The 25,966-nt window shown below is 44.3% G+C and overlaps 1 protein-coding gene across 2 annotated transcripts in view; it reads right to left on the reverse strand.

Moving 5' to 3' along the window:
* myo1ea (myosin IEa) overlaps positions 1-18,468 on the reverse strand; it is a 47,691-nt gene extending 29,223 nt beyond the window's left edge. For both annotated transcript variants that reach the window (XM_084436919.1, XM_084436918.1), the window contains exons 1-4: positions 18,270-18,468; positions 2,787-2,930; positions 1,305-1,394; positions 610-704 (exon numbers count right to left, since the gene is read on the reverse strand). In XM_084436919.1, the coding sequence (XP_084293045.1) occupies positions 610-704; positions 1,305-1,394; positions 2,787-2,930; positions 18,270-18,272 (332 nt within the window). In that variant the 5' untranslated portion in view covers positions 18,273-18,468. The remainder of the gene's footprint in view (positions 1-609; positions 705-1,304; positions 1,395-2,786; positions 2,931-18,269) is intronic.
* Between the last annotated feature and the right edge of the window lie 7,498 nt (positions 18,469-25,966).

A 25,966-nucleotide genomic window follows, 5' to 3' on the forward strand; every position in this document is an offset into this window, starting at 1 on the left:
GCCTTTCTACACTAGCAGTGGCAGTGGGGGAGCCGTTCCTTCCCTTCCTCCCGTCCTTACAGTGAGAGGGTCCGGTGCGGAGGACCCTGCAGGTGCACTTCCTGTTTTGTGAGAGCAGGAAGCAAGAACATAAATAGACCCTGTGCTTGGTCCTCAGTCCACATCCTGATGAGAGGGTACAATATGCCTAAAACAAACCAGCTGCCACCAGCGTCGAGAGCAGGGTTTAAGGACTTCGGGGCAAATATTTTTTTCCCATTCAAAGATGGAATGTGATATAATATGATTGGATTGAGTATTCACTGTCAAGTTATCCAGCAGCGCTCTCTACCTACGGCGGTGGTGGAACCTGTTGGGTCTGTTCCCTTGTACCCATCATCGTTACGCTCAACAGTGCATCAGCACAGCTCCACCTGCGTCAACAACACACTGATAATCATCTGAGCTCGCTCTCTCTCTCTCTCTCTCTCTCTCTTCTCTCTCCGTCTGTCTGTCTGTCTATAACCTCATTCAGCCAAGCATATCTCACATACCAGCTCTGTCGTTAATGGTTTTTGCCACCTCTTCCGCCCCCTTTAGGAGGAGACTCACTGGGATTCAGACTCTTACCTGATGATGACACACTGGTTCTCCCTGTCGATCATCATGTTCCGGTACATGTTGTCTGCCAAGGCGTAGATGTGTGGGGGGTTTTCATACTGGGCCTAAAGAAGGGGGGGATAATTACTTGAGAATTTCATTGTAAAACTGGGTGGGTCCATTTGCTAAATTCTAAGTGGGGGGACTAACTGTAAAGACTGTAAAAAAAAGAATTAGGAGTATTTTATGTAATTAAGTAGTAACGTCAGTGGGCTAACCGTTTTATCAAGCATTAGGAGTTCATGAAATGTCAGATTAGTGAGCCAAGGCCTCTCTCAGTAAGCTGGCCAAGAACAGTTTAAAGCATACAGATTTGAACAGACTGTTCTGCGAATGCAGTGCCAAGTCTTTGCTATGGCTAAGGCTCCAGCAACATTTGCGCCAGCTAAGGGTGCTGCTGGAAAAAAAAAATTGCACCACACCTCACCTCAGTTCATTTCAAGTCCTTTGTTCTTCAAACTGTTAACATTATCATAAAAATAATTCCTCCCACAATGACAATACCACCTCAAAGCAGTTGGCTAGGAGCTGATGCAGCATAAGCAATTATGATACAAGTTGAAAACATTCTTGCTGAATTGTTTTGTAAACAGAAAGAACATGGAACGGTTGGGCCAGGTACCATGGCTACCACAGCTCAGTGTCACAGAGAAGCGTCGACTTACCGCGCCCTGGTACATCTCCACTTCCTTGTCCCCGAAGTATGGCATCTGCTTGAAGGGGTTGATAGAGATGAGCACTGGACCGATATAAGTCTGGGAAGGTTAAGGGTTAAGGATCACACACTGACAACAAAAAGGTGAGTCAATATACTGTATCAGCATTTTTTTCTGGCCCAGCTGACTCATACAGTGTGTCATCAAAGTCCTGAACCTCCCATTGAGCACCATTGAGAAAAGCCCTCTACTCCTCTGACCCCTTACGCAATGATTCAGATATTAATAAATCTTGACAGTAGTCACTTGCAGTGGAGGGTGAGGAGTGAGCCAAACTCAGTAATTGGGCCCATGACGTCAGGGCAACTTGCGTCAGTGTGTGTGGTATCATCAGCAGAGTGTTTGAGGATAGGAGCCGGAGCCTTGTGAAGGCCCAGTGTTCACATATCACAGCGAACAGCCCGCCCAGTGTGGCCATGCAAGGTTTTGGCCCCTCAGCTCAAAGCTGCTTATAAGGCAAATAAAGCTGGCATTGAGGGTGGCTTGGCTGCAGTGACCCTGTCCCAGAACGGTACTGACTGGAACACTCAAGTGTTGTTGCTATTTTTTGACCACAATCAGAGGATTGACTCATAGTTTTTTTTTTTTTTTTTTAAAGGGCCATCACCCGTTCCATAATTCAAAATACCGCTCGAGGGTCGAGCACAGATGAGGTTGTAGTAGTGAGTATTGAGCTCCTTCGAGAACTTTCGACATCACTTCAAAAAAGGGCCCGTTCACACAGACCCCATGGTGTAACTGCAATATCTATATATCATGTCCTGTAGGGCGGACTAAACTGGTAAATCTCAAATAAATGCTCTTAAACCCCCCGTAAAACAATAGGCCAGAATACTCTGGATTATAATGTCAGGATTCACACAGGCCTTCGGGGCCTGTGGCACTTTAAGTATTTGGCCCCTGCATGCTCTCAGTACAGACACATACTGGTTTAATCAAAACCATGACTGTTGTTGTGGGAAAGTAGTTGCTCCCATATTCACTGTGTACTAGACATTCTGTACAGTAGATTTCTCCATAACTCTTCTCCCTCCACTCTCTCCCCACTGACCCCTTCACAGTCCATATAGCATGGCTGCACGGTCAGATCTAACCAGAGTAAACCTGATTAAGATGCATCCCTGCCCAGTGGAGCTGGAGTCCGGCGGGGGTTCGGAGAGGCCTCTCCCCCAGCTCTGGCTGTAGGGGGGTTGAGCAGGGAGGCACCCTCTGGTCTGGAGGCACAAACACTAGGCCCATTACTCAGAGTTACTAGAGCACTGTGAATAATGATTCAGCTATTCTGGGAACTGTGTGTATGTTGTGTGTGTGTGTGTGTGTGTGTGTGTGTGTGTGTGTGTGTGTGTGTGTGTGTGTGTGTGTGTGTGATGTGTGTGTGTGTCGTTCGTTGTTCTTCGCCTAAGTGTGAGCAGCAGTGAATATGAAGGATACAAAGATGTAGTCGTCCATGTATCTCTTCTTGAGGTTGTCCACAATGGCGTCCTCATTGATCTTGGTGAGCAGCACCATGTCGTCCACGCCACTCTGCTTGACATTGTGGCTCTGCCAGTGATACCGGTAGTGGCCCCGGCTCCCCTGCAACACACACACACACAGACACACACACATGTTTTAAAAACTTTATTTGAGTTCACATTATGACAAGAAATCATTGAACACAAACAATAATATAGACTGATGCACAATCTTTGGGAATCTCAACGACACAAGTTGCAAGCAGCGTCTCCTCCGTACTAGTACAGTATATGGCGACTGCCAATTATCACAGACATCGAACAGAATTTTTACAATGTGCACGCACGCACGCACACGCACACGCACACACACACAGTACTGTATATACACGGAAGTATAACTTCCCTTTCATAGAAATAGTACTATGGTTACATGAAAAACAAGGACCCATAAACTTTGAGATTACTCTCAGTACAATTGAATCAGCAGAAGTTTTCCTTTCCTCCCTTCCTGTTATTATATTTGAAGATTTGAAGACTGAGTAATAGAATTTAATTTGGTGCGACTACTACATCAACAGCCAAACATTCAGTCAGGGAGAAAACTGCCCAATAACTCACATGAACTGGAGCTTCCACATGAGTAACATGTTATTTTCACACAGAAAGCTTCACATCCGCGTGTTTCAGTCACCGCACAGATGTTAAGCCTTGTTTCTTTTAACTTTGAAATAGGTGCAAGGTCAGGATTCCCAAAAGTGCTCTCTGTGGGCCAAATGCCTGTGACCTGACTCCTGTCCAGCACCCCCCCCCACCCCCTCGCCCAACACACACACACACACACACCACCACCCCCCCTTCTCTCTCTCTCCCTTCCTCTCCTCACTGCGGAATGGGTCTCCAGAAGGCTGAGGTCATCCATCATGTGCTATGAGTCAGTGTCATCTGGCTACTGTGGAAGAGGATCACAATACGCTGTGAGGAGTGAGTCTCTTTCCCCTGGACGGAGAGCCAATGAAAGGGGTCAGAACGGATCCAGAGCATTAGTCAACTCTGGACACATCATCCTCTGCCATTTTAACTCTTTACCACCAAATCCCGTTCATATGGAGAGGAGGGGAAAGGGGGAGGGTGCACAGTCGGCCTTTTATTGATAACAAACAGCGCAAGCTTTGAACTTCTGTACTCCTGTGATGTTTTCCCCCGTTGGAATGCTTTGATTCTGCTTGTGAAGTGATTGGGATTAGACACAGGCTTGTACCTGGATCAGACAGATCCATGGGCTGAGATAGCTTGAACTGTGAACTGTTGGCACATGGTAACACGCAATTTAAAGAATATGAGAAGAGAAACACACTGTTCTCCAACCTGATCCAACTCGCCATACCGAAACAACACTGAGTAAAACCATGGGGAACTTAAGAGAAAAATAAAGGGACACCATAGCAGATAATTGACCAATGGAAAGCCGTGGTAACCCTTAGTAATTGAACTGCACAAAGTCGAGGAGAGCAATTACACAAATGAACCCCTGAATGATCTCAAGGGCGTCTAGGTTTTCTTCCACCAACAAAATAAATACAGCTCTTTACAGACTGTTACGGTCTTAGCATGGGACACAGGGAGGAATGCTAATAACTTCTCAGTCTATGTGCATTTTTACTCAGGAGGTACGACGTAATTACCGCTGGATTAATTGTCCCAGACGGTATCTATTATCATGTTTTACAACTTTTTTAAGCAAAAGAAGAAAAGGTAGCTTTCTCCTCTCTGATTGGCTGCCTGAGCAGGGAGCACGGCAGGTGATGTCATAGCCGGCGACCTCGTAAACACCTTCTCCTCGCAGAGGATGTGCTAATGAAGACAACAATACGTTTGCTGGGTATACACACACACTCACACTCACACTCACACTCACACTCACACTCACACTCACACTCACACTCACACTCACACTCACACACACACACACACACACACACACACACACACACACACACACACACACACACACACAATAGCTAGATTCAACTCCAGGCAAACTCTATTATAGCCAACAACATTCATGTTGTGTAGGACTAAACCCTCGATCTAAAAATTAAGTACCACACTAGACCAACCACCGGATACAAGAGCGCTGAGCCAGCATTTTAAGGAGGCTATATTTATCTTGTTGTTGTTGTTAGGGATGATGATGTCCTGTTTTAAGAGAGAGAGAGTTCATAAGCAGGAAACACTTGAGGCAAAAGGTCAAGTAGTCAACTCTTTGGTGAAACAGAAAAGGCTTTTTCTAAATTCCTTATTTACTATCATGAGTAGAAATTGAAAACAAAGTTAAATACTCTCCAGATATGGTGACATCATAAGCACATCAATACATGGGCGGCTGTGTGTGGTTGGAGTCCAGTGTGTCCCAGGCGAGAGGTGAGGGAGTATTGTGCTGTGCGGTAAGTGATTCCCCAGGCTGGCGGAAAAGCTGAGGTACTGTAGGAGGAAGGTGTGTGTTGGAGGTCTGACAGCACACAGCCCAACAGGGGGGGCATCCAGGGGCCGTTAGCTAGCGAGCAACAATAACATCACCATGGAACCTGCACACCCCCCACCCCCCCCGAGAACAGCTTAACTACCTTAACACACACAGATGCACACACGCACACGCACACACAGGCATACACACACACACGCACACACAGGCATACACACATAGGCATACACGCATACACACACACACACACACACACACACACTCACACACACACAGGCACACAGGCATACACACATAGGCATACACGCGTACACAAACAGACACACACTCACACTCCACTCACACTCACACACACGCACACGCACAGTCCTCCTTAGTAGCAGCATACTTCATGGTATCAGTTATACAATAGAAAATGTTGTATGTACACTTTCATTCACATAAATTACATGTTTAGATATGTCAAAATAAAGGTGGACCACAGGAAGTACGATTCTGACCTGTGTCAAAGCAGAACTATGATTTAACTGATGTATGTCTTGCTCTCATTCTCCCTCTGAAAAAACAATCAGCTCCCTCACCCTTCTCTTTCCCCCCTCAAGTTAATCCGGCAACATTTGAGGAATCTCTGCCCCAGCACCAGATCCATAAGGCCAGCTTTTCTTCATGCAAAATACCATTGCCATATATGGCGAGTGCCGAGTGCGGAGCTGAGGCACAGGGCACAGGAAATGGCTGGGTTTGATTCAGTATCACAGGCGGCAGCCCCCCCCATCCACCCCCCTCTCGTACCCCGTTCTCCTGTTCCAGCGCTGGGCCTGACAACCCACCATGTGTTAAGGCTACGTCTCAGGGCTGTGCCTCCACCGCAAGGCCGGATCTAAGCCCAGCAGAAGGAACACTCCCCTCCACTCTTAACAAGAGGAGTAGCGCCACAGTCTATAATTCAATGAAACCCAATTGGACAACCCAGGTTGTTTTAGATTACACAGATGACGGCAACCGTACTGTTTTAGTCATATGGTGGGTGGGTGGGGTTGGGGGGGGGGGGTTGTTTTGAGACATTGGTTCAGTCAGTGTTTCATAGTCTCGGTCTGCTGAAAAGATACGGAAGATCATGCCTTTGATATCATACTTCTACAATGATAAGATAGGAATGTACTGTAGTCGTGTGTGTAGCCACCGTCGTCTACACTGCAGGCGAGGCGGCAGGTCGCGGTTTGGCTCCGGACCCAGCGGAGACTCTGGGCTGTTTTCAACAGACTAGGATTCATAATGAGGTGCTGATCCCAACTACAGGAGAAATAAGTTAGTCCGAACGTCTGGGGTTTGATTAAAGTGTAGACTGCAAATGCATCTTAAGGCTAAACCTGGCAGACATATAACCCAGTGCGAAGGATCCCAAACCAGATTTGTAGGCTCGGTGCTGTAGCTACACAGAAATGCCTAATGGGCTAGTGTAGGTATTCTAAAACATTGGCATCTCGGCGGATATTGCTTGGGATTTGGCCAGGAATAGGCTACAGTACAAATGCCTTTTGTTCTCTGCCCAGTGCTGGATAAGTGCATACATGTGTCCTGCTACCATGTAGCAGTTGACTTGACCTGGTTTTCTGAATCCCGCTTTAGAAGGCGCCGTCCTTCCAAGATAGATTAATGTAATCTGGAAATATTTTAGCAAAGCTTTGTGCCGAATGCACATATGCTTACAGAAGCAAGTTCCACAATTTTGTTGATTGAAAACCCAAAAATAAAACGACCCCCTACCTCAAACCTATTCACCCAAAGGCTTTGACCCCCCCCCCCCACCCTCCTTCTGCCGGGCCACCCATATGTCTGTTCCTGGAGGAAATGCTGTCAGTTAGTACATCCTGTCTCCACCACCCTGGTCACCGACGGGTCACACAGCCATACATCAGCTGTGACCTTTCACCCCAGTCCGGAGAAGAACGTCTGTATTAACAACCCATCATCACGTCACGGCCCCGATCATCTTACAGCCTCTGAACACACAGTTTCTCCCTCGTTACGGTCTACTAGGTCTGGCAGATAGGCCCCGTGAAGTGTGACGTAAACTTTGCGGAGCGCACTAAGGAGGGATCCCGCTGTAAACAGAGCTTCCACCTGGACTCTATCACTGCCGTGGATTAGCCGCTGAGTCGCCAATGTCTGCCGACCGCTTACTGTGGTGGGGAACCAGAGGCAAAGAGTGCTGACTGGGAGAACGAAACCTCTCAATGGCAGGAAAAGAACCAAACAAAACAGGCATCAGAAAGGACGACCGCAGAGCATGACTCAGACACAACTGTCCCAGAGGGAGAGAGGGGAGGGGGAGAGAGAGATAGAGAGAGAGATAGAGAGAGAGAGAGAGAGAGAGAGAGAGAGAGAGAGACGGAGAGGGGGAAGGAGGAACAATGAGCCACAGTGCGAAGCTGCTACAGCCTCAGAGATGGGATAATCATTATAGGTTTCACAGAGCACCTCAGACACCCACCGGCCTCTTCCTCCGAGGCGATGCTGGAACCTCCAGATGGAACTACTGGACTACAGACTCGACCGTGGTCGCTGCGGCAGGCCCTGCTGTCTGAGGGGCAGCCGTGCTCAGGGCACAGACCGCCGCGGCGGGCCAACGGGGAGCCGACGGCACCGCCTCTGAGGTACCCTGCCCCTTCCTAACGCCAGGGGGATCGCTGGCCCTCGCCGAGCCAGAGTTTTCTCCGGGGTAATAATCGTCCCCCGGCACAGTCAGTCAAAACATTTCTGACCCAGGCAGTAGTAACTCCTTCCATTAATGCATAGGCCTAATGCCCGAGCCAGTGGGAAAAAAATCCTACTGTACTGTAGCTACCCAGACTCACAGGCAATATGAATAACACCAATCAGAGTCTTCCTGTGTTTATCTGAGAGCCATTATCACCTCCGCACGCGCCATCCTGTCTGTAAAGCTCATTTGGTGCTGGTGTTGCAGTGACAGTTTTCATTGGGACCCAGGCTGCTCTGCGGCATTCCACTCAATCTGCTGTGCAACTTACACCTTGTCTATGTTCACCTGTTCAGGAAAGGAACACCGGCATCAATAATGCAGAGTAGCGGGCGTCCTGACTCGGCCTGTTACCCTTGTCCAAGTCTTTCACCCTAATACTGAAATGTATCTGGGCCATGGCTGACATACAGGTTCCTTAGTTCTTTTATGTAAGACAAGTGAAAAGAGGGGTCCTACTTTTCCACAGATTTAGTTACGTTTCAGTGCGCTACTCAGTCCTGCGCAGTAGCTGACCCTGGTGTGATGTGGAGAGCGTCGAGGCCTCGGGCCTGGGCAGGACAGTCACGGCTGGGCAGGGTCGGGGGGAGACGTGGAGGGAGAATGGAGGTGGTGCTCAGCACGTGAAAGCTGATATAGGAGGGGTTTTTCATGTCTCGAGACCACGTTTGGAAAATATGTGCTAAATACAGCAGCAATTCCCCCATTTTAGAATACTTTAGAATTTGAATTCTTTGGAAACTCGCGAAATATCACAATTCAAGAGACAACGTCCCTGAAATAAATGACGTCTATGTTGAAACCTGCACTTAAAAAGACTAATGAAGTATATTATCAAAGGCTGTGAGGTATAGGGTGGACCTCCTCAGAAAACCTAGAGAGGGGATACGTCACCATGGATACTCATTTTAAGAGCAGCCTCAGTATTTTTCTTGCTGGCTAAAGGTAAACAAACCATTTGCAGCGGGTGCTCATTCATAGCAATGATTCGCTGCACCACAGGAACTCCTGCTGTTTCTCCAGTCTTAGGTTTCGGTCACACAGACCCAACTAGGTTCCACCCTCTCTAGGCTGTGAACGTATGCAAAATGATCTGTTTGTGCACTGTACTCAAGTAAAAGCTTGTTTTCATGTGGTACTTGTCCATCTCTATGGGGAAGAACCTTTCCTCCATTTTTACAGCCTCTAATACATTGTCAGGTTTTTTTCTGAGGCGCACACACACACGTTCAACTCCCTTTACTGGATACCCTAAGTGGGTCCCATGACATGGCTTTTACATCCCTGAGGCAACAACCATGTAATCTCCCTTTCTGAACACAGCTAGATCCAAACAGGTAGTGTGGGTAAACATTGCCTCTGAGCCAGAGCCATAGTGTGAGTCACCAGCGATACCCACCCATAGAACAAGTCACGCTGGTCATTCTGGAATCACCAGCTCTTTTCTTTGGACCAGGAAGAGTACATCTGGGTGGTCTGTCATTCACCCACATTCATGAGGGATATGGGGCAGCACACTCAACGGAAGTCATTATTTGAATAAAACCTCAAGCTACAACACAGATCTGCCAGTTGGAAAGCTGTTTTCAGCTAGCATGAATTTCCTCTAAATTATTTTTTATGCAACTGAAAGATTCAAATCAGACACATTTTCAAGAGCCTGTTTTCACCGCTACAGCTACTGTTAACTGCAGAGAGATTGTCACACTGAATGTGATACTGTATGAAAAACCCTCCACATCTAGAGTATACCTTCATGTAAGAGCCTAGGATCATAGCACCAAAAAGAAACGAAGTCCTCTTTTAATGAGGCAGTTGCCAGGAGGAGGAAGGCTCCATTGCCATTAAACGGCCGAGTTCTCCACAGCTAGCCTACTGTGAATGAGCCAGGCTTTATCCCAGCAGCGGTCCTGGGGTTATGGTCTGAACTAATTGGCTCATTTAGACAGATATATGAAAACAAGACCTCCCAGGCCTGGGCAGGACAGCTCCTGAACAGAACACAGGAGGAGGGCACTGGAAAACATAGCAAGGCTGCAGGAGATGTTTGTACTAGCCTACTGTATACCAGAACTGTCCGGGTCCGTGGGGGTTCGGTGCCACTCTGGCACAGGGAAGTCGACATGAGCAGAGAGCCAAGTAATCGTCGGACAGTTCGCTGAAGGTCAGACAAACGGTATGCCTGGAGCAAAGAGGCGGATGTCTTTTCTCTGAGACACGTTAAGTGCTTTCAGCGCCTGAGTTTTTATAGCCGCAGTGGAGACTGGGAGAGATATCTCAGCAATATTACTATGAGAGGTGGGGGTTTGGGGGCTATGTACCACAAATAGAATCATATGCAGACGGCAACTTGTCCTAAGAGGTGTGAATAGGTGTGTAGCATGCCTTGTTCGTGTTGTAAAGGAAGAAGCAGCCCTTGTAGGCCTATGAGTAGATGTTCTGTACGGCTCATTTCGTTACTTTGGTGTCTCTGAGTTCACTCCCTCTACTTATGAACTGACCCTTTCAGGGGCAAAAAGATTCACGACAAAATGCACAAGCCACAAGAGCAGAAAGCGTGTTTCTTTCCAAGAGAGGACAGACAAATGGACCGGCTCTATCAATTGATATCAGCTAGGCTATTCAACAGAGGCAAGTGAACACTGTGTGACTTCTAGACAAGTCAATATTTGTTTGTGGGCCTGCTTGTTACTGTACACATACAGTGATCCACACACAAGGCGCAAACTGTACTGTTAGTCACTTGGAGTGTATAAATTACTACTGCCCATAAAACTGCCCTGCCTAAGCAAAGTTTTACAGATTTGTACAGATATACAACAGCTTTTAAGAGATATTAGCAGCCCACAAAAGAGAGGCATAACTGAGACGTTAATCAAAGCCAGACATCTGTGGGAGCTTGATTAAACACTCGCAAGAGCTGAGACTCTGTACTTCATCTATTTTTGGACTGAATTAAAACAGAGAGGGTTAACAAAATGTTCCCCTCGCAAAAAAAATAAAATAAAATAAAACGAAGTTATGCTGTGTGTCACATTCACGCATCATGGACATTTAACAACATACTGTAATGCTAAAGCTGGCATTGCTCTGCATAGGCAGTGCTGAGTAACAATGCCAGTCAGAGCATCCTACTCACAGGCTATGGGAATCGGGGTGCTGGCTAGCAACCAGGAGCAGTACAACTCCATCTGAGATGACGATAAACACTCAGTCAGACATCAGCAGCAACCGCTCCCTTCTTAGAAAAGCCTTCAATCAAGTACAAACACACAGCCAGTCAGTACCTCAGTCAGAAACCTTCACATGATCCACACGCTCCAGCTGTCTGCATATGATGCTATTCTCAGACAAAGTGCCCAGAAAGGTTTAATATAAAACACCTATTTTGGAGCAGTTTCTGTTTCCAGTGAATCAGTTCATGCCTGTCTGAGAAGCCTAAACTGCTGACCAGATATTTAAAAAAAACTCTGACTAAGTCACTTCCCAGACTCAGTCACTACCCAACAGTACTGCAGGTGTCACACAGGGAACCACAAACTCCATACAGTATAGCCTGGTTTTCCATGTATGTATTCACTGCAAACATTTACATTCACTTATGACTAGCCTTTAACTTAAGGAATCACACCGCCCTCACTGTCACACTGCAAATTCCTCCGACCTGACTAATCTTTTGGACACATTTTTCAAATAAAATTCCCTTCAAAGGGTTTGGCAGGCGCAGTAAAAATGTAAGAAGAACGAGTAAAGATGATAAAAGTATCAGCTGTGTCTTTGTGCACTCCCACTTAAAGGGCAGAGTGTAATATAGAGCTCTTTCAATTATCTCCAGCTGTCTTGATATCATGTTTTTGACATCAATAAGATGGTCACTCTCCATCACGGCACTCAAGCTAGAAGCTAAAGGAGCATTTTTAATGTGAGTGAAAATATCACTACACACTGTGTAGTGGCTGTTGGGGTCGGTAACATGCACATTTGAAGGATGTTCAAGGGGATTCTGTGGCTCAGGAGGTAGAGCGGGTCGTCCAATAACCGCAGGGTCGACGGCTCCTTCTGTCCACATGTCAAAGTGTCCTTGGGCAAGACCTGAACCCCAAATTGCTCCCAATGAGCAGGCTGGCGCCTTGCATGGCAGCTGCCGCCATTGGTGTGTGAATGTGTGTGTGAATGGTTGAATGAGAGGCCATTGTAAACCGCTTTGGATAAAAGTGCTATATAAGTGCAGTCCATTTACCATAACATGCACATTCAAGTTGTTGGCCAACACTGCAAATGCCAAGCTACTACAGTACTTGTAATTTACAGCAAAACAGCTCTGTAAAAGAGGCAGAATGACCACCTGTGTTGTTACACTTGTGAATTATGCAGGGTGAAAACAATGGTTACCTGTGTCACAGTGACTGAGACGGCCTGATAAAAGAGTCTGTTGGGAGAAGGCAAGCGCTGACAGAGGCTTCCAATCTCCTGATATAATGGAACAGTGGAAACAAGCTGGCCAGGTAAGCGGAGTTCAGCTATGGAGTGTGACATTTGTTTCTGTCCTCTCCTGCACCCCGTCCTATGTCGTCCTCATCAGCGTATGCCTTAACCCTAGTCAAATTCCTAGTATGTGTGTACCATATACATGGCCAATGAAACAGATCGTCCTGTCCACAGCTGTCTCTGGTTGGTGAGAACACAAGCTAGCAGATAGAAGGCTTTGGAAGAGGACTGTTTACCTGTTGAACTCTGAGCAGGCTGTAAAGCAAACATGTTCAACAACTCAGCAGCATGAGGTAGACCAGGGGTGCCCACACCTTTTTGGCTTGTGAGCTACTGTTAAAATGACCGGTCCCCCACCCCACGCCCCAGGAACCCCCACCCTTCTGTCCCTTGTCACTTTACATTGGCTAGGTTTTAATTCACATATCATTAAAGTCATATCTTATTGCTGAAAACCCATAAAGAATAACATACAACCGAAATAACAAGCTACTGTTTCAAAATCGAAGAATACATTTATTAATCAAGCTACTAATTATTTCACAGTGGAAGTGGAACGTTAACTTTGTTTTATATATGCCTTGCACAATCTTAACAGGTAAAAGTAAGCTAGTTGTCAGAGTGTATTTAGCCTTCTTAAATGACTCAATCACACAGCACAATACATTCTGATGACTAGCACCTGACTTTTTTGAGTTTCTGATTGATTTTGCTAGGCTACTATGAGCCCTCTTTACCCTGGTACAAAATAGATTTTATAAAATGAGTTGTAGCAGCTACACATACAAGCCTAAACAATGATGAAATCCACCCACACATGATTAAATCATTAAAATACTCAGCTAAACTACAGTACAAAACGGTCACAATCTACAAAGTAGAAGGAGGCAAAAGTTGCTCATTTGGGCTCATCTGCACAAGCAACTTCAATGCGCATCATCAAGTTACTTTTTTTATGGCCTTTCTTTTGAATGGCTTGAGCATAGCCTCTGCGATCTACTGATCTACTCTGCTACTGTATTCGTTGACTGTAAGTTGTACATTGTCATTGCTGTCCGCACGTTGTCTCTGCTACTGTATTACTATGTTGTTTGTAAGCAGGGCAGGTCTATAAAAGAGACCTGGTCTCAGTATGTCCTTCCCTGTCTAAATAAAGACTTGATCTATCTAAGAATAGTTCTACCTTAATTTGCAACTAAATCACCAAGTCTAATGACATGTTTGTACTACTGAGGTGACAGCGACCCTAACATGTCACTGGAGATTAATCTATTCATCCAGGCGAGAGATGAAGACATCTGGCTGATTAACCAGCTCGTACTGGAATGCAGTGATCACCACCCTTGGAACTCAGGGCATGTTTGTTGTCTGTATGCTAGGTGAGCAATCACAACATACCTGTGCAGTTCAGCGTGACAAAACAGCATTACAGTGCACTACAGTTCAGCCACAGACAAATGAATCATGCTGTTCCCCTTAATCGAATAAACTAACCTCTCTGAATGGTTTATCAATCATCCATACAGTATCTCAAAATCTAGATTAACAGCCAATAAAATAATTACAATACATGTATAAACCCTGTATAATGATAATAACTGTATAACTGTATTGAATAGTGCTACCACCTTACAGTAAGGATGTCCTGTGACACCAAAGTGAAAAAAAGTCAGGCAAATAAGATTCTCTGTAATATACAGTAGTAACTGAAATTAAAGGCACTATGTATTTCAAGTAAAAGTGTAAGATTCCATTTACTACACATTATACCTCCATAAAACATTCCAGCCGTTCAATAATTGCCCAGACAGGAACAGGTCTGTTTTGTCCGTGTGGGGAGAATACACACACACACACACACACACACACACACACACACACACACACACACACACACACACACACACACATCAGACTCTTAAAGTCGTATCAGATGTTGCCGGGACAACACTTGGGGATCAGAGAACCAGCCTGGTTCTCTCTCTTGTCCCTCTCTGGGTAAGGTTCCCTGGGGGAGGAGATTGTGGAATAGTCTGTGCTCTCCGTTCAACAGAGCCAGTAGTGCTCCTGTAGGCAATGGTGCTGAGTGTGGAGGAGCCAGGCGGAGTCTCACAAGCACAGTGTGTACCCAGGGCAGAGACGCAGGAAACTGTGGTGAGCCAGGAGAGGACAGGGGAGAATGGCTGACAGTCAGCTGGACACAGCAGCCCTCAGGCCCAGGTTACAGGTTACAGAGGGAGGACAGCTGGCTGGCCCTCCCCTCATCACCACATCCAGGACTCAGTTAGCTGAGGGACGCGTTTCAAAGTTCAAAGAATATCAAAGAGCTTTATGATCACAGTGCCATCATTGAACTGACTGAGGAAAGATGAAAATGAAGGAATGATTTGTTTGACCTTTCATCAATAAAACCAAGCCAAATTCTCTAAGGCCCCTTGGTCCACAAGAGGAACAGGTGGTATACATTTGTATGTTTTTAGCAAAGAACAATGGCCTGTGGTTTTGGGGGAGAAAAAAGGCTACGTTACCATGATCAGGTCCAGGGGGTTGAATAAACGCCAAAACCAGGAGAAGTTACTGTGTTTATTGGCATATAGCTTGATCATCATGAAACGAGATGCTCTAATGTGGGGCAGCTCCCAACATGGCAGGATCTGACACATCATAAAATAGATCTCCGTGTGGAAAGGTCAACAGCAGCACATTCACAGAAGCAAAAGTAAAGCTCACTTCAGCCTTTGAATTTTCTTTCATCCTGTTAACTTTTCATTTGCACAAACAAACCCCAGGGGATTAAGACTAATAGGTAAATATGATCCAGGATAACTTTGTGAGAATGTTATGACACTAACAGACACATCTCAGAGCAAAATCTAACATCCATGGACAACTTTAAACCATCCACGGTCCACTAGCAGACCTGAGATCCAGTCTGGTAGACAGTGGAGCCTCTGTGATGGCTTACGGAAACACCATGAACATGGAGAGCTAGCTTTGTAACAAAGACCAAGTCGTGTGGGATTGATAAAGGGGGAGAGTGAGGGTTTACTGGACCACGGTGACCAAAAGCTTAATGAGTTCCCCAGTTCCGTGGAAGGGGTTTTGTTCTGTTTTTAGAGAGGGCTTGAATTCCGCCGAAAATCTATTCAGCAGCGCAGGGTCGAAAATGGAGCGCAGGCTTTGAAATGGGGGGATGTTACTGAGCATGCACCTCCCTACAGGAGAGACTAATGCAAACCATATGCTGTCATACTGACCTAGTATTCAGCATCTGGCGGAGAGCGGGCCTATGAGCGATGCTACTGTCTGGTACTCCAGACAGTCTGAGTGACAGACTGCTCTTTTCCACACTAGCCAAACACTGGCTCTCTCGATGTGCCCCCCCAAAAACCTCGCTGAGAAAGAGAGTTATGTCCTGAGGTAACTACACTGTGTTTTCCACTGGTGAATTATGTTCATTCTCTCTCCTTGACGTCATCCAAGAGAAAAGCAGAGACAGCCAGGATAACTTTTGTCACTTTCAGTTTGTAGGATGACAGGCTGTAAACCTAGATTCTGACTCTTGAGAAAAAATGTACAGTAATCCTATAATCCTGCATATTAGCAGTCCCCTTAAATTCTCTTAAAAACAACTGCTTCATAACTGGCTGGAGTGGGCAGACTCCCTTGCAGAACCAGCAAAAATGTTCTGTTGAAACATAAATTGGTCTCTAGTTCTCGACTGTTCCCACCAAAATAAACAAGTGTAGATGTGTGAAATGTAATTCTGATCAGTGTGCCTGCTTCATCAATATAGTAAATCGATCTCTGACACACACACACACACACACACACACACACACACACACACACACACACACACACACACACACACATATATAATATATGTGTATATATATATAGCCTACTGTATACTGTACAGTATATCATCCATCATATTACAGTGACCTCACAAGAAGCAAACCACTCAATTTCCTCCTGGTTGCTCAGCATGAAATTAGTCACCCAAGTCAGGGCAACGGCCACAAAAAGCTGTGGTCAAAATAAGAATATGTCTCACTTCAGCACATCTACGTACATATCGAGTTCATTTTGATACTGCACCTCTTCAGAGAGCTCTGTGTCTTATGGCTTATATTCTTCTTCTTCGAGAGAGAGAGAGATTTTTCTGCATAGTTTACTTATAGAGCTACAATATTCATCAGGTGTGGAGTATCTGCATCTTTCCTCATATATTTGCAGAAGCAAATTTCAAGTTCAAAGAATGCACTACCCCTCAGATATACTGTACTGTTGAAAATACTTCACATTCTCTGTTTGGCTGTCAAGGTAAACCTTTGTTCTTTAAGTTCCATTGTTGGAAACCAGATCTACAGGCTCCATACTCTGTGGGCTGGGAATCCACTGACAGACTGCACAACAGGGTTGACCTGTTCTAGAGGCAGAATGCACTGTGCGCTGAGCGGGGCAGGGTCAGCAGTGGTAAAAACAAACATGATGTCAATCATTCCGCAGATACTTAGACCCCGTCTGATGTACCCTACAGGGGATGGTCTTTCCCAATGAATAGTTGATGTGTCATTCAGCTGCATGCAATAAAGCAAGATGTAATAAAGGCAATTTTTCCATTAAAAATATATGTCACACTATCTTAGAAAATGTGAATTTGTTGAGTTAGTTGATAACAGTCAGTTCTTCGAAGTTCATCAAAGAAAGTTTTACAATGAAATTCCTCAGATACTATGCTGGATTCAGCTGAAATACTGTTAAGATGATACACACGGTGCGAATTCTGCCACTATAGCAAGGGCCTCCGGAGCTGTTGTCAAAACACAAAGGAAGAGGCCACACAACCAGTCCAGGACGCATCCTTCCCTATAACTCTCACTGGGTGGTGTGCTAAAACTGTAGGCATGACATTCAGTAACCAGGAGAAACCAGTCTCCATGTGGAGTACATAGCCTACACACACGCGCACTCACACACTCACACACACACACACACACACACACACACACACACAGTGTGACCAACCTGTTTTATTCAAATGAGGGCTGCACCTAGCTCCAAACTAGGAAGTGGGAGCCGTGTGACCGTCAGGGTTGCTATAGTGACTGTATCTGAGTGCGACCTTTCCTTTATCGCATGCTCTGTCAGATTACTAAAGATAGAACATTTAAGAAGTGGCCTAATATTTTTCATCCCGTGAGCCGTGGCAGTGAGATTGTGTGTAGAGTGGACAAACAAGGTTTGAAAACAAACAGGGGCTAGCTGTTACCACCCGAGAGGTTTGGTCTGGTTCAATGGTTTACAGCCAAAGTCCGAGTGAGAGAGAGGGACGGGGGGGGGGGGGGGGGGTCAAAGGTACATGGAGAGAGGTATAAACTGGAGAGGTACAATTCTATAATACAAGTATATTTATATCAACATATCACATGTTAGATTGGATTGAAGACGAGAAAGATGGGTCCTAAGCCTAGCAGTCATAACAATAGGCGCTCACACATTCATTCCAGAAACATGCAGATTCCCTTGCGTGTTATTTTGCCGTCTGAACTTGAACCATAGCCTACACACCGCACAAATCATACAAACTCCAAAGTGATGAAAATCTCTAGTGAGGATGTGGCATAAAGGGAATATGGGCATTTCAAACTTATTTTCGGACAACCAATGTTAGAAGACCAAAAATAGTAAAATAGAAAAACAAAGAAAAGTGATCTTACCATTCTCTCTTTCCAAAGACCGTTATAGTATCCTTTATCTACTGTATTCCGTCTTGAACAAGAATTGTATCAAACTTATTGGCAGAATGTGTTTGAATATGAAACTGGACGGCGTCTAGGAAATCAGACGAGGCCGAATACACAGCAGGGTCTCAGATGCGCTCCAGAACGCAGAGATTCTCCTCAGGACCAGCTGCCTCTGTCCATACTGCCACCACCTAAGTCCAAACATGCATTGGCGCACGAACTAGAATCAAGCACCGAATGAACGCTGCTGTATGTCTGGACGGGAAAGTTAAGCGAGCAGACGGAGCAGCCTGACCAAACAATCCATAAATGGAAAATTCGTCTTTAGCCCGCAGCCAATAGGAGCCGCGTCTACAACGCGTCACTCCGGAGGGAATCCCACCAGACACATTTAGGAAGAAGACAGATCCACGCAGGACAAGGGCCGCGCAATTTCTGACACTAGATTTTATAAGCATGTAGCCTATGCTTCCGAAACCCTGTTTTTTGACTACACTATCGATTCTTCGCAGTCAAATTTGGATTTGCCTTCCTATCCTACTTGATGTGTGAATTAGGCGTATGCATCGAGTGAAAGTGCTGTCTCAAATAATAACATGACGGATAGCACATAAAGTTGAATCTGAACTCTCACGGATGTAGAAAAAAATACAAACAGATCTCCACGAAAACTTTGGTTTATTTTCTTTATCTGTCATGTTAGATAATTAAACGCCTTCCATCTTGAATGAATGAATGAATGAATGTGGAGGACAATTTGCCAGAAGGTATAGGCTATATACATATATATTACACCATGAAGGGCTCCCTGCATTAGATTGGCCCGAGTGAGGTGAGGTGTGGACCAGAAGTGACAGACAGACAGAGGTGTGGTGGAGCATCTCTCTCTTGGTGTAACCTGTACGACAAGTGTAACCTGGGCACACTCGTTGTGTGTGTGTGTGTGTGTGTGTGTGTGTGTGTGTGTGTGTGTGTGTGTGTGTGTGTGTGTGTGAGAGAGAGAAAGAGAAAGAGTTTACGAGCTTGTGTGTGTTTTCATCTTCGCAGGCTATTCAAAGTGGTTCAGTGAAACTGCGTTATATCGCTTCTGTCAAAATAAGGTAATGTGCGCCACCTGCAGGGGAGCCACAGCATTACAATGTAGGCTAAGAACAGTAATGTCCTCCCATGTTTTCCTCTCGGACCGTGATTAAGCATGATGTACCATGTCATGACTGAAATTTATGTTTACTAAAGCATGAATCCCTTTATATTTCCTTGCAACAAAAGTATTCTATGAAATATAGAATTAACCTTGTAGCCTACATAGTTCACAGTTCAAAATGTCTGTCAGAAGCATCTTCTGTTATATTTTTCCTGTTATAAATCTGCATTTCTCTTTCCTCCGTCTCTGAATCATGACGGACGGACTAAAAGTGAATCAACAGTGGTTGAACATAAGGTAATGGCACAAAGTGAGGAAATATCCTGGTACTACCATCCAGGGGCACCCTTTAGTAATTTGCCCCCCCCCCCCCAAACCTAGACCTTAGGTAAAATAAATAATAAATAAATAAATACATATTAATAATTATAATAATAATAGTGGTTTATGGAGCCCCTGAATCATCCTAAATTTCCCCTTCCTTATGGTTCCTCTGCTACCATCGATCACAAGCTCATCTTTAAGACCGATGGTGAGCTGATACTCTCCAAGCGCCAATAACGCCCGTCCTTCCTCAGGTGAGATGAGGAAGCTCCGTATCCAGCCATCTGTCTGACATGCTTTCTACAAAGCCTTTGTGGAATCCATATTAGCCTTCAACATCTCGGCATGGTTCGGAGTGATGAGCGCTGTTAACCTGAACCCCCTGAACAGGACTGTAAAGATCAGCAGTAAGATCATCAGGCAGGAACTGGAGCCACTAGCAGCATCCATGAGAGACAGACGGTGAAGAAGGGCTCACAAATAGCTGAGGACGCCACACACACCCTCCATACCTAATACAACCTCTTGCTGGCTAATATGCCTCCGCCATTACTGGACAGCACTGTCACATGCACACATTTACAGTATGCACACACATACATGCACATACAAACACACACACACACACACACACACACACACACACACACACACACACAAGCACTATGCACTGTATGCACTATTATTAATTTATCCATAGCGTTATATTTGAATCTGTAAATTGTGTAATACAGTAGATATTAGTGTTAGATTCTGTATGTGCTGTATCATGTGTTGTATTATGTCTTCCACTCCACAAAATAAGTTCCTAGTGGAAAATAAAGTAGGCTTCTCTACTGAACCTATAGCCATACAGTAGTAACATAACAACATCATGAGACGTCATCAGCATGGAAACCCAGCATGTTTAATTTGAAGAAATTAAACAGGCAAGCCTACTGTGTTTTTATCATAGTAAAAATACATTAACAAGTACATTTAGTCTTTTCAGACTTACAGGGCTACTATGGCCCCAGTGGTGTGGATGCTGAGTTTCTACAGATGTACGGTAAGGTTCACTACCAAGAGTGCTCACTGGATGGTGCTAGTATTCACTTGTACTGCAGAGACCCAGGATATTGCATGGTAGGGTTCTGTTGTGTTATGATTTATGCTTGCATAGTGATTCAATTAACATTGTATAAGCGTGGAATTAATAAGTACTGCAGCCACCATACTGAATTGAACATTCATTTGACAGGAATGAATGGTCAGCTGTTTGGGCTGTCGGAGGCAATATCTGAATTTGTCCACATTAATTCAATATATTTGTCTAAAATTATTCTCTACTATAAATTAATACAAATTATAGATAAGTGTTTAACATATTGTGGTTATACAAATTTCCTTACCACTGTCTACAGAACACCTGTCACTCACTGTGTTGTTAATCACACCTCAAAGATTACCACTTTAATTGGTTTGTTTTTAGATTGGTCTCTTGGTGTCAGTTGCTTCATCAAATGTAGGCTATTCCATTGTTTCAATTGCATTTCTAAAATTGTGTATGTACAGAATTTATTTCTGTAATGTTAGGCTTTTCATAGTTGCTCAGCGAAATTGCAAATCATGATGTGTTACGCCCCCTGGTGGTTTGGAGGACTGGGGCGCAACATAAGGCAATGCGAGGTGAATGAGGAGGCAAGGACACAAGACATATGCAACAAAAAAAAAAGTTTATTCCTAACCTAAAGACAGCAACACAGGAACGACAAGTAACTAAATCAGTATCACCAAATAAAATCCATAAACAAACAAAATCCCCCCTTTAATTTCACTTTCTGTTGAACAAAATGCAGAAGTAATGAGTCCAGTTTTTCAGAAGTAGCTTCTGTTCAGTCTTCCTGTGATATTCTGTGGTCTGTCACCGTTTCCTCATTCTGTGAATCGTGAGTGAAAGACTGATGGATATGCTGTGTATTATCACTTTAATATCTTTGTTCGGTACATGCAAAGGTACGTTAAAACTTTATCAGAAATAGGTTTGAGTCTACTATTATATAATTCAGGTATGAAAACTGCTTATTTTCTCTTCAAAGGAAACTCCTTTCTGAAGTATCAAGAGAGAGAGGAGGAGGAAGTCTCACTGCCATGTGAAGGAGATGGTTGGCAAATTGACTTAAATGAAGATAACATAATTGATTGTTACTTCAACTGCAGTACTGCCAATAAGGAGAACTGTGAAGATTACTTACAAAGTGATAAATGTGAGGATTTCTGCTGTGAATCATGTCAGATAAAATTCAAGGAAAAGAGTGGATTCTTTGCATGTGTTCAAAATGCAAGTTTAAAAGAAGAATTTTCAAACCTATTTCCTTTTAAACCATCAAGTAACCAGATAGATTCCTTCATTGTGGCTCTTGCTGAACCAAAGCGTGAGTATATACAGTACAGCCTAGAGTAAACATATATCTGTGTCATTTCCTGACAAGATGTTTGTGAAAATAACTAATGTATTTTTTGTGCCCTCAGTGACATCTTCACCTGAAGTGGCAACTGAACAATCTGTTACCAAACTAACTGGAGAGCCAGTAAACCTGACCTGTGGTTTCATAAAATCTGAAAATTATACAAATTCTAAATTCAATGTGATCTGGATCAAGACCAGTATGAGAAGAAGCTCATGTCTTTATTCATATTCTTTTGACATCGTTGACGGGGAAGTGTTTGACTATCACTGTCTCATTGATGAGCAACTTCACAAAAGACGATCAAATGATTCATCTAAACCAAATGAAAAGCCATCCTTTCATCATCTTACAATCAGCAATCTCACAGTCATGGATAGTGGACAGTATGTGTGTGCCTTACAGGTGCTTAAATTTGCAAAAAAAGGGTCCTGGAAGATAATCACTAATATCACAGTGAGTGTGACGAAGAATGACAACCCAACATCAGATGAAACTCCAGTTTCAGGTAAATTAGGTGAGTCACTAACAGTATCAACATGTGATGAATTGACGATTGATAATTATCCTTTTCCCTTCATCTGGAATGTTTTATTTTTGTGTTCGATGGGGATCCTCTCATTCCAGTCTGTGTAGTGAGTGCCCTGCTGCTCCTCGGTCTCCTTGGTGCTGTCATTGTCATTGTCATTGTCATTCTGGTGAGGAAGAAGGCCAACATTTCCCAAGGTGAGTTCTGTTTCTCAGATTTAGAAACATGCACTAGGCTAAATGTGTATGTTGTACTCCAATATGATACTCAATGCAACAATGCACGGGACATACAGTAGCCAAACATTGTTTTCCCCTTATTGCAGTATCTCAAATCCAGATGATAAAAAGGTAGGCCTATTTCTATGTTTCTAGCCTGTATAATGAAATACAACTGTCCTAAACATTACTTCTGAGATGAGAATCAAGACAAGTTGCAAACTATGTTACAGAGACCAAGATGGAGAAGAGACCCTTGATTCAGAGTGTAAGTTACTTTGCACCATTTTGTGAATTTGTAATTCATTTGTGTATTTGTGTGAATGCAGCAAAAGCTAACAACATATTTTCACTCCTTCCTGCGTGTAGGCTCCCCGTATGCTGTGGGTAGGGGAGATGAGGCCATCTACTCACTTGCAAAGCTTCCTGAAGGGAGAGCACCTGTTGTCGCTGCACAGGGTGAGGATCAACAGCCTGCTGAGCTCCCTGTCATGATCGACAACACTTTATATGAGGCCTCTACAATGCACACTCAGACAGCACCCCCACCGCAGGACAGAACTGTTGATAAAAGAAACAGAATTAAATAAATCAAAGAGGAATCTTTTTTGTGATTTTTTATTTTTATTTTTATTTTTTACATGTAATATGTTTTGCTCATGGTTAATAACTTAATACATATGCTAAGTGCTCACTGACTGGATGGTGGTATTGTAGTGATCAATCTCTCACATTTTACTGCATGATTCTTATTTTGCTTTCTTGATTTCTTGTGATCTGCACTGTATGTATATATTGAATTTTGCAATGCAATGTAATGTACCTGTCATTTGAAGGGAATTATGTTAAGGAGCGCATTCTGGCCTTGAAGATGATTTTTGGCAGGCATCCGACGTGGCAGGCAGGCAGCGAGGGATAGACAGAGAGCAAGTGTCTGTTAACCTCTGTATGCTCAAATTGTTCAATAAACCTGTGTTCATCGCCGCCTCAGTCCCGTGTTGGAGTGAATTCTTCATTGCAAGAAGATCAGACAAAACCGTGGTTTTAGCTGCATTTCTTTATTGAACTCAAAAAACAGAACGCAGACCAACATACAAAGAAACATCATTAAGAAAAATACCAAAAGCCAGCACTGGTTATGCTCTACATTTGGGGTGGTCAAATAACCTCATTGCAAATGTGCACATGACCTGCATCTGCACATGAGGGGTTGGAAGGACAAGCTGCACGTGAGTGACTGTTTTGTGTGTGTGTGTGTGTGTGTGTGTGTGTGTGTGTGTGTGTGTGTGTGTGTGTGTGTGTGTATCCACCAGCTCCTTGAACAAGCAGCTACTTTCCCCCCTTTGCTCACGTGACAAAAGTGGTGCATGTGAGCAAGATAGGGAAACAAAGATATTTGGACATGCCAACTAAGTAAACATTTGTTTAGGGCCCTGCCATTTCGGAGTCCCCTCCCTCCCTTTTTGTTGCCAATCAATAACAAACAGTAGGATCATAGAGTCTAGCCTTAGTAAATCTTCCCGAGGCAGCTTGGCTGTGTCTAAATGCTAACATTGCAGTAAGTCTTGTTCAACAGAAGAGAAATGAAAGACGAGACTGTCGCTTTTTGCTTGTTGCCATCCTGGCGTCTTTACTGTTGATGTGTAGTTCTAATAAAATATGCCCCACCCCCTAAAATGTGGGGACCCCCCTGCTTTTCCTTGGACATCCCATGTATAAAACTCTAGTTCCGCCACTGGTTATGTTTAACACCAAAAACAACATTTAACTAGAACATCTGAAGCGCAAAACAGCCGACCACATTTAAATAAAAAAAATAAATATAAAACACGGCGAGAGCTGACACACACACAATGATCTGAGAAAAAGCTTTTAAGTGTTGAGAAGGAGGTTTCACACGATGCGGTAGATGTCCCCAAAGTTAGAGCTGTGAGAACAGTCAGCAGTGCACTGGTAACCAGTGGCGTACTTCCTTTTTCAGAACTGTGGCCACCTCCAGCCAGAAGCTGTTGCTCACATAACATACTGTAGTCCAGTCAAATAAAAAACATAATTGTTTCTCTTTTTAATGTCTTCGTTTGTACTGAATATACAGTTAGTATTTTTAATTTAACAGTAAAATAATACCATTATTTAAAAAAAAAAAAAAAAATCTAACTGAAACTGGGTGCCAGTGGGAGGGTGCAGGGGGGTACTAGCACCTTTAGGAGCAGGCCTGGCCCTGGGCGTGTCATAATGGGAACTTCTATAACTACATAAGTTATGTAATTACAGTTTTTAGTCTGTTTTCTGATGTTAGTGACTACTATGTTGCACTGGCCTGTCTTTACACCCTGACCAAAGCAAATTCCTAGTATGTGTAAAAACAACTGGGCTAATAAAACTGATTCTTATTTTGATGTGCTGTGGACAGAGTTCTAAAATGGCATTGGCATTCAAGTTAGCTAATTACAGCTAGCTGAGAGCAGAAAAGCTCATCCAGCACAAATTGGTGCATAAAAATTCACCAGAATGTAGGAAATTGTTTGACGCTCAAAAGTTCTTGGGGGAGGTTCCCCAGCCCAGATCCCCACACTTAATATGTCCTCCGCAGCCTAAAACAAAAGTGGGGAAAATACTGCTTTGCCATGGACTGTCAGGAGAGGTTAGTATCTGTCCACTGTAAGCAGTAGCTAGGTGTTCACAGAAATGTGGGGCCTGCATAGGATAACACAAAATTTGTGTGCCCCAAGAAATGTTGACAGGAGCACATAATCCCCAACATTGTTTTCGACACAAACAGAGAGCCCCATATGGACTTTTTTGTTTAGGGCCCCCAAAAACCTTGAGCTGGCCCTGCTTGGGACACTCTGTCTCCACTCTGCTCAGGAGCTCCTGTGTCTGCTCCACGTGGTCGGAGAGCAGGCTGATGTCATCCACATAGTCCAGGTCCGTTAAGACTACAGCAGGGTGTCGTCTTAATCTCATAGCTGTAATAGTGAAGCAGAGTCCCTGCTCCCGACCACGGA

This window comes from Borostomias antarcticus (genome assembly GCF_949987555.1).
Source record: "Borostomias antarcticus genome assembly, chromosome: 4".
Taxonomy (NCBI): Eukaryota; Metazoa; Chordata; class Actinopteri; order Stomiiformes; family Stomiidae; genus Borostomias; species Borostomias antarcticus.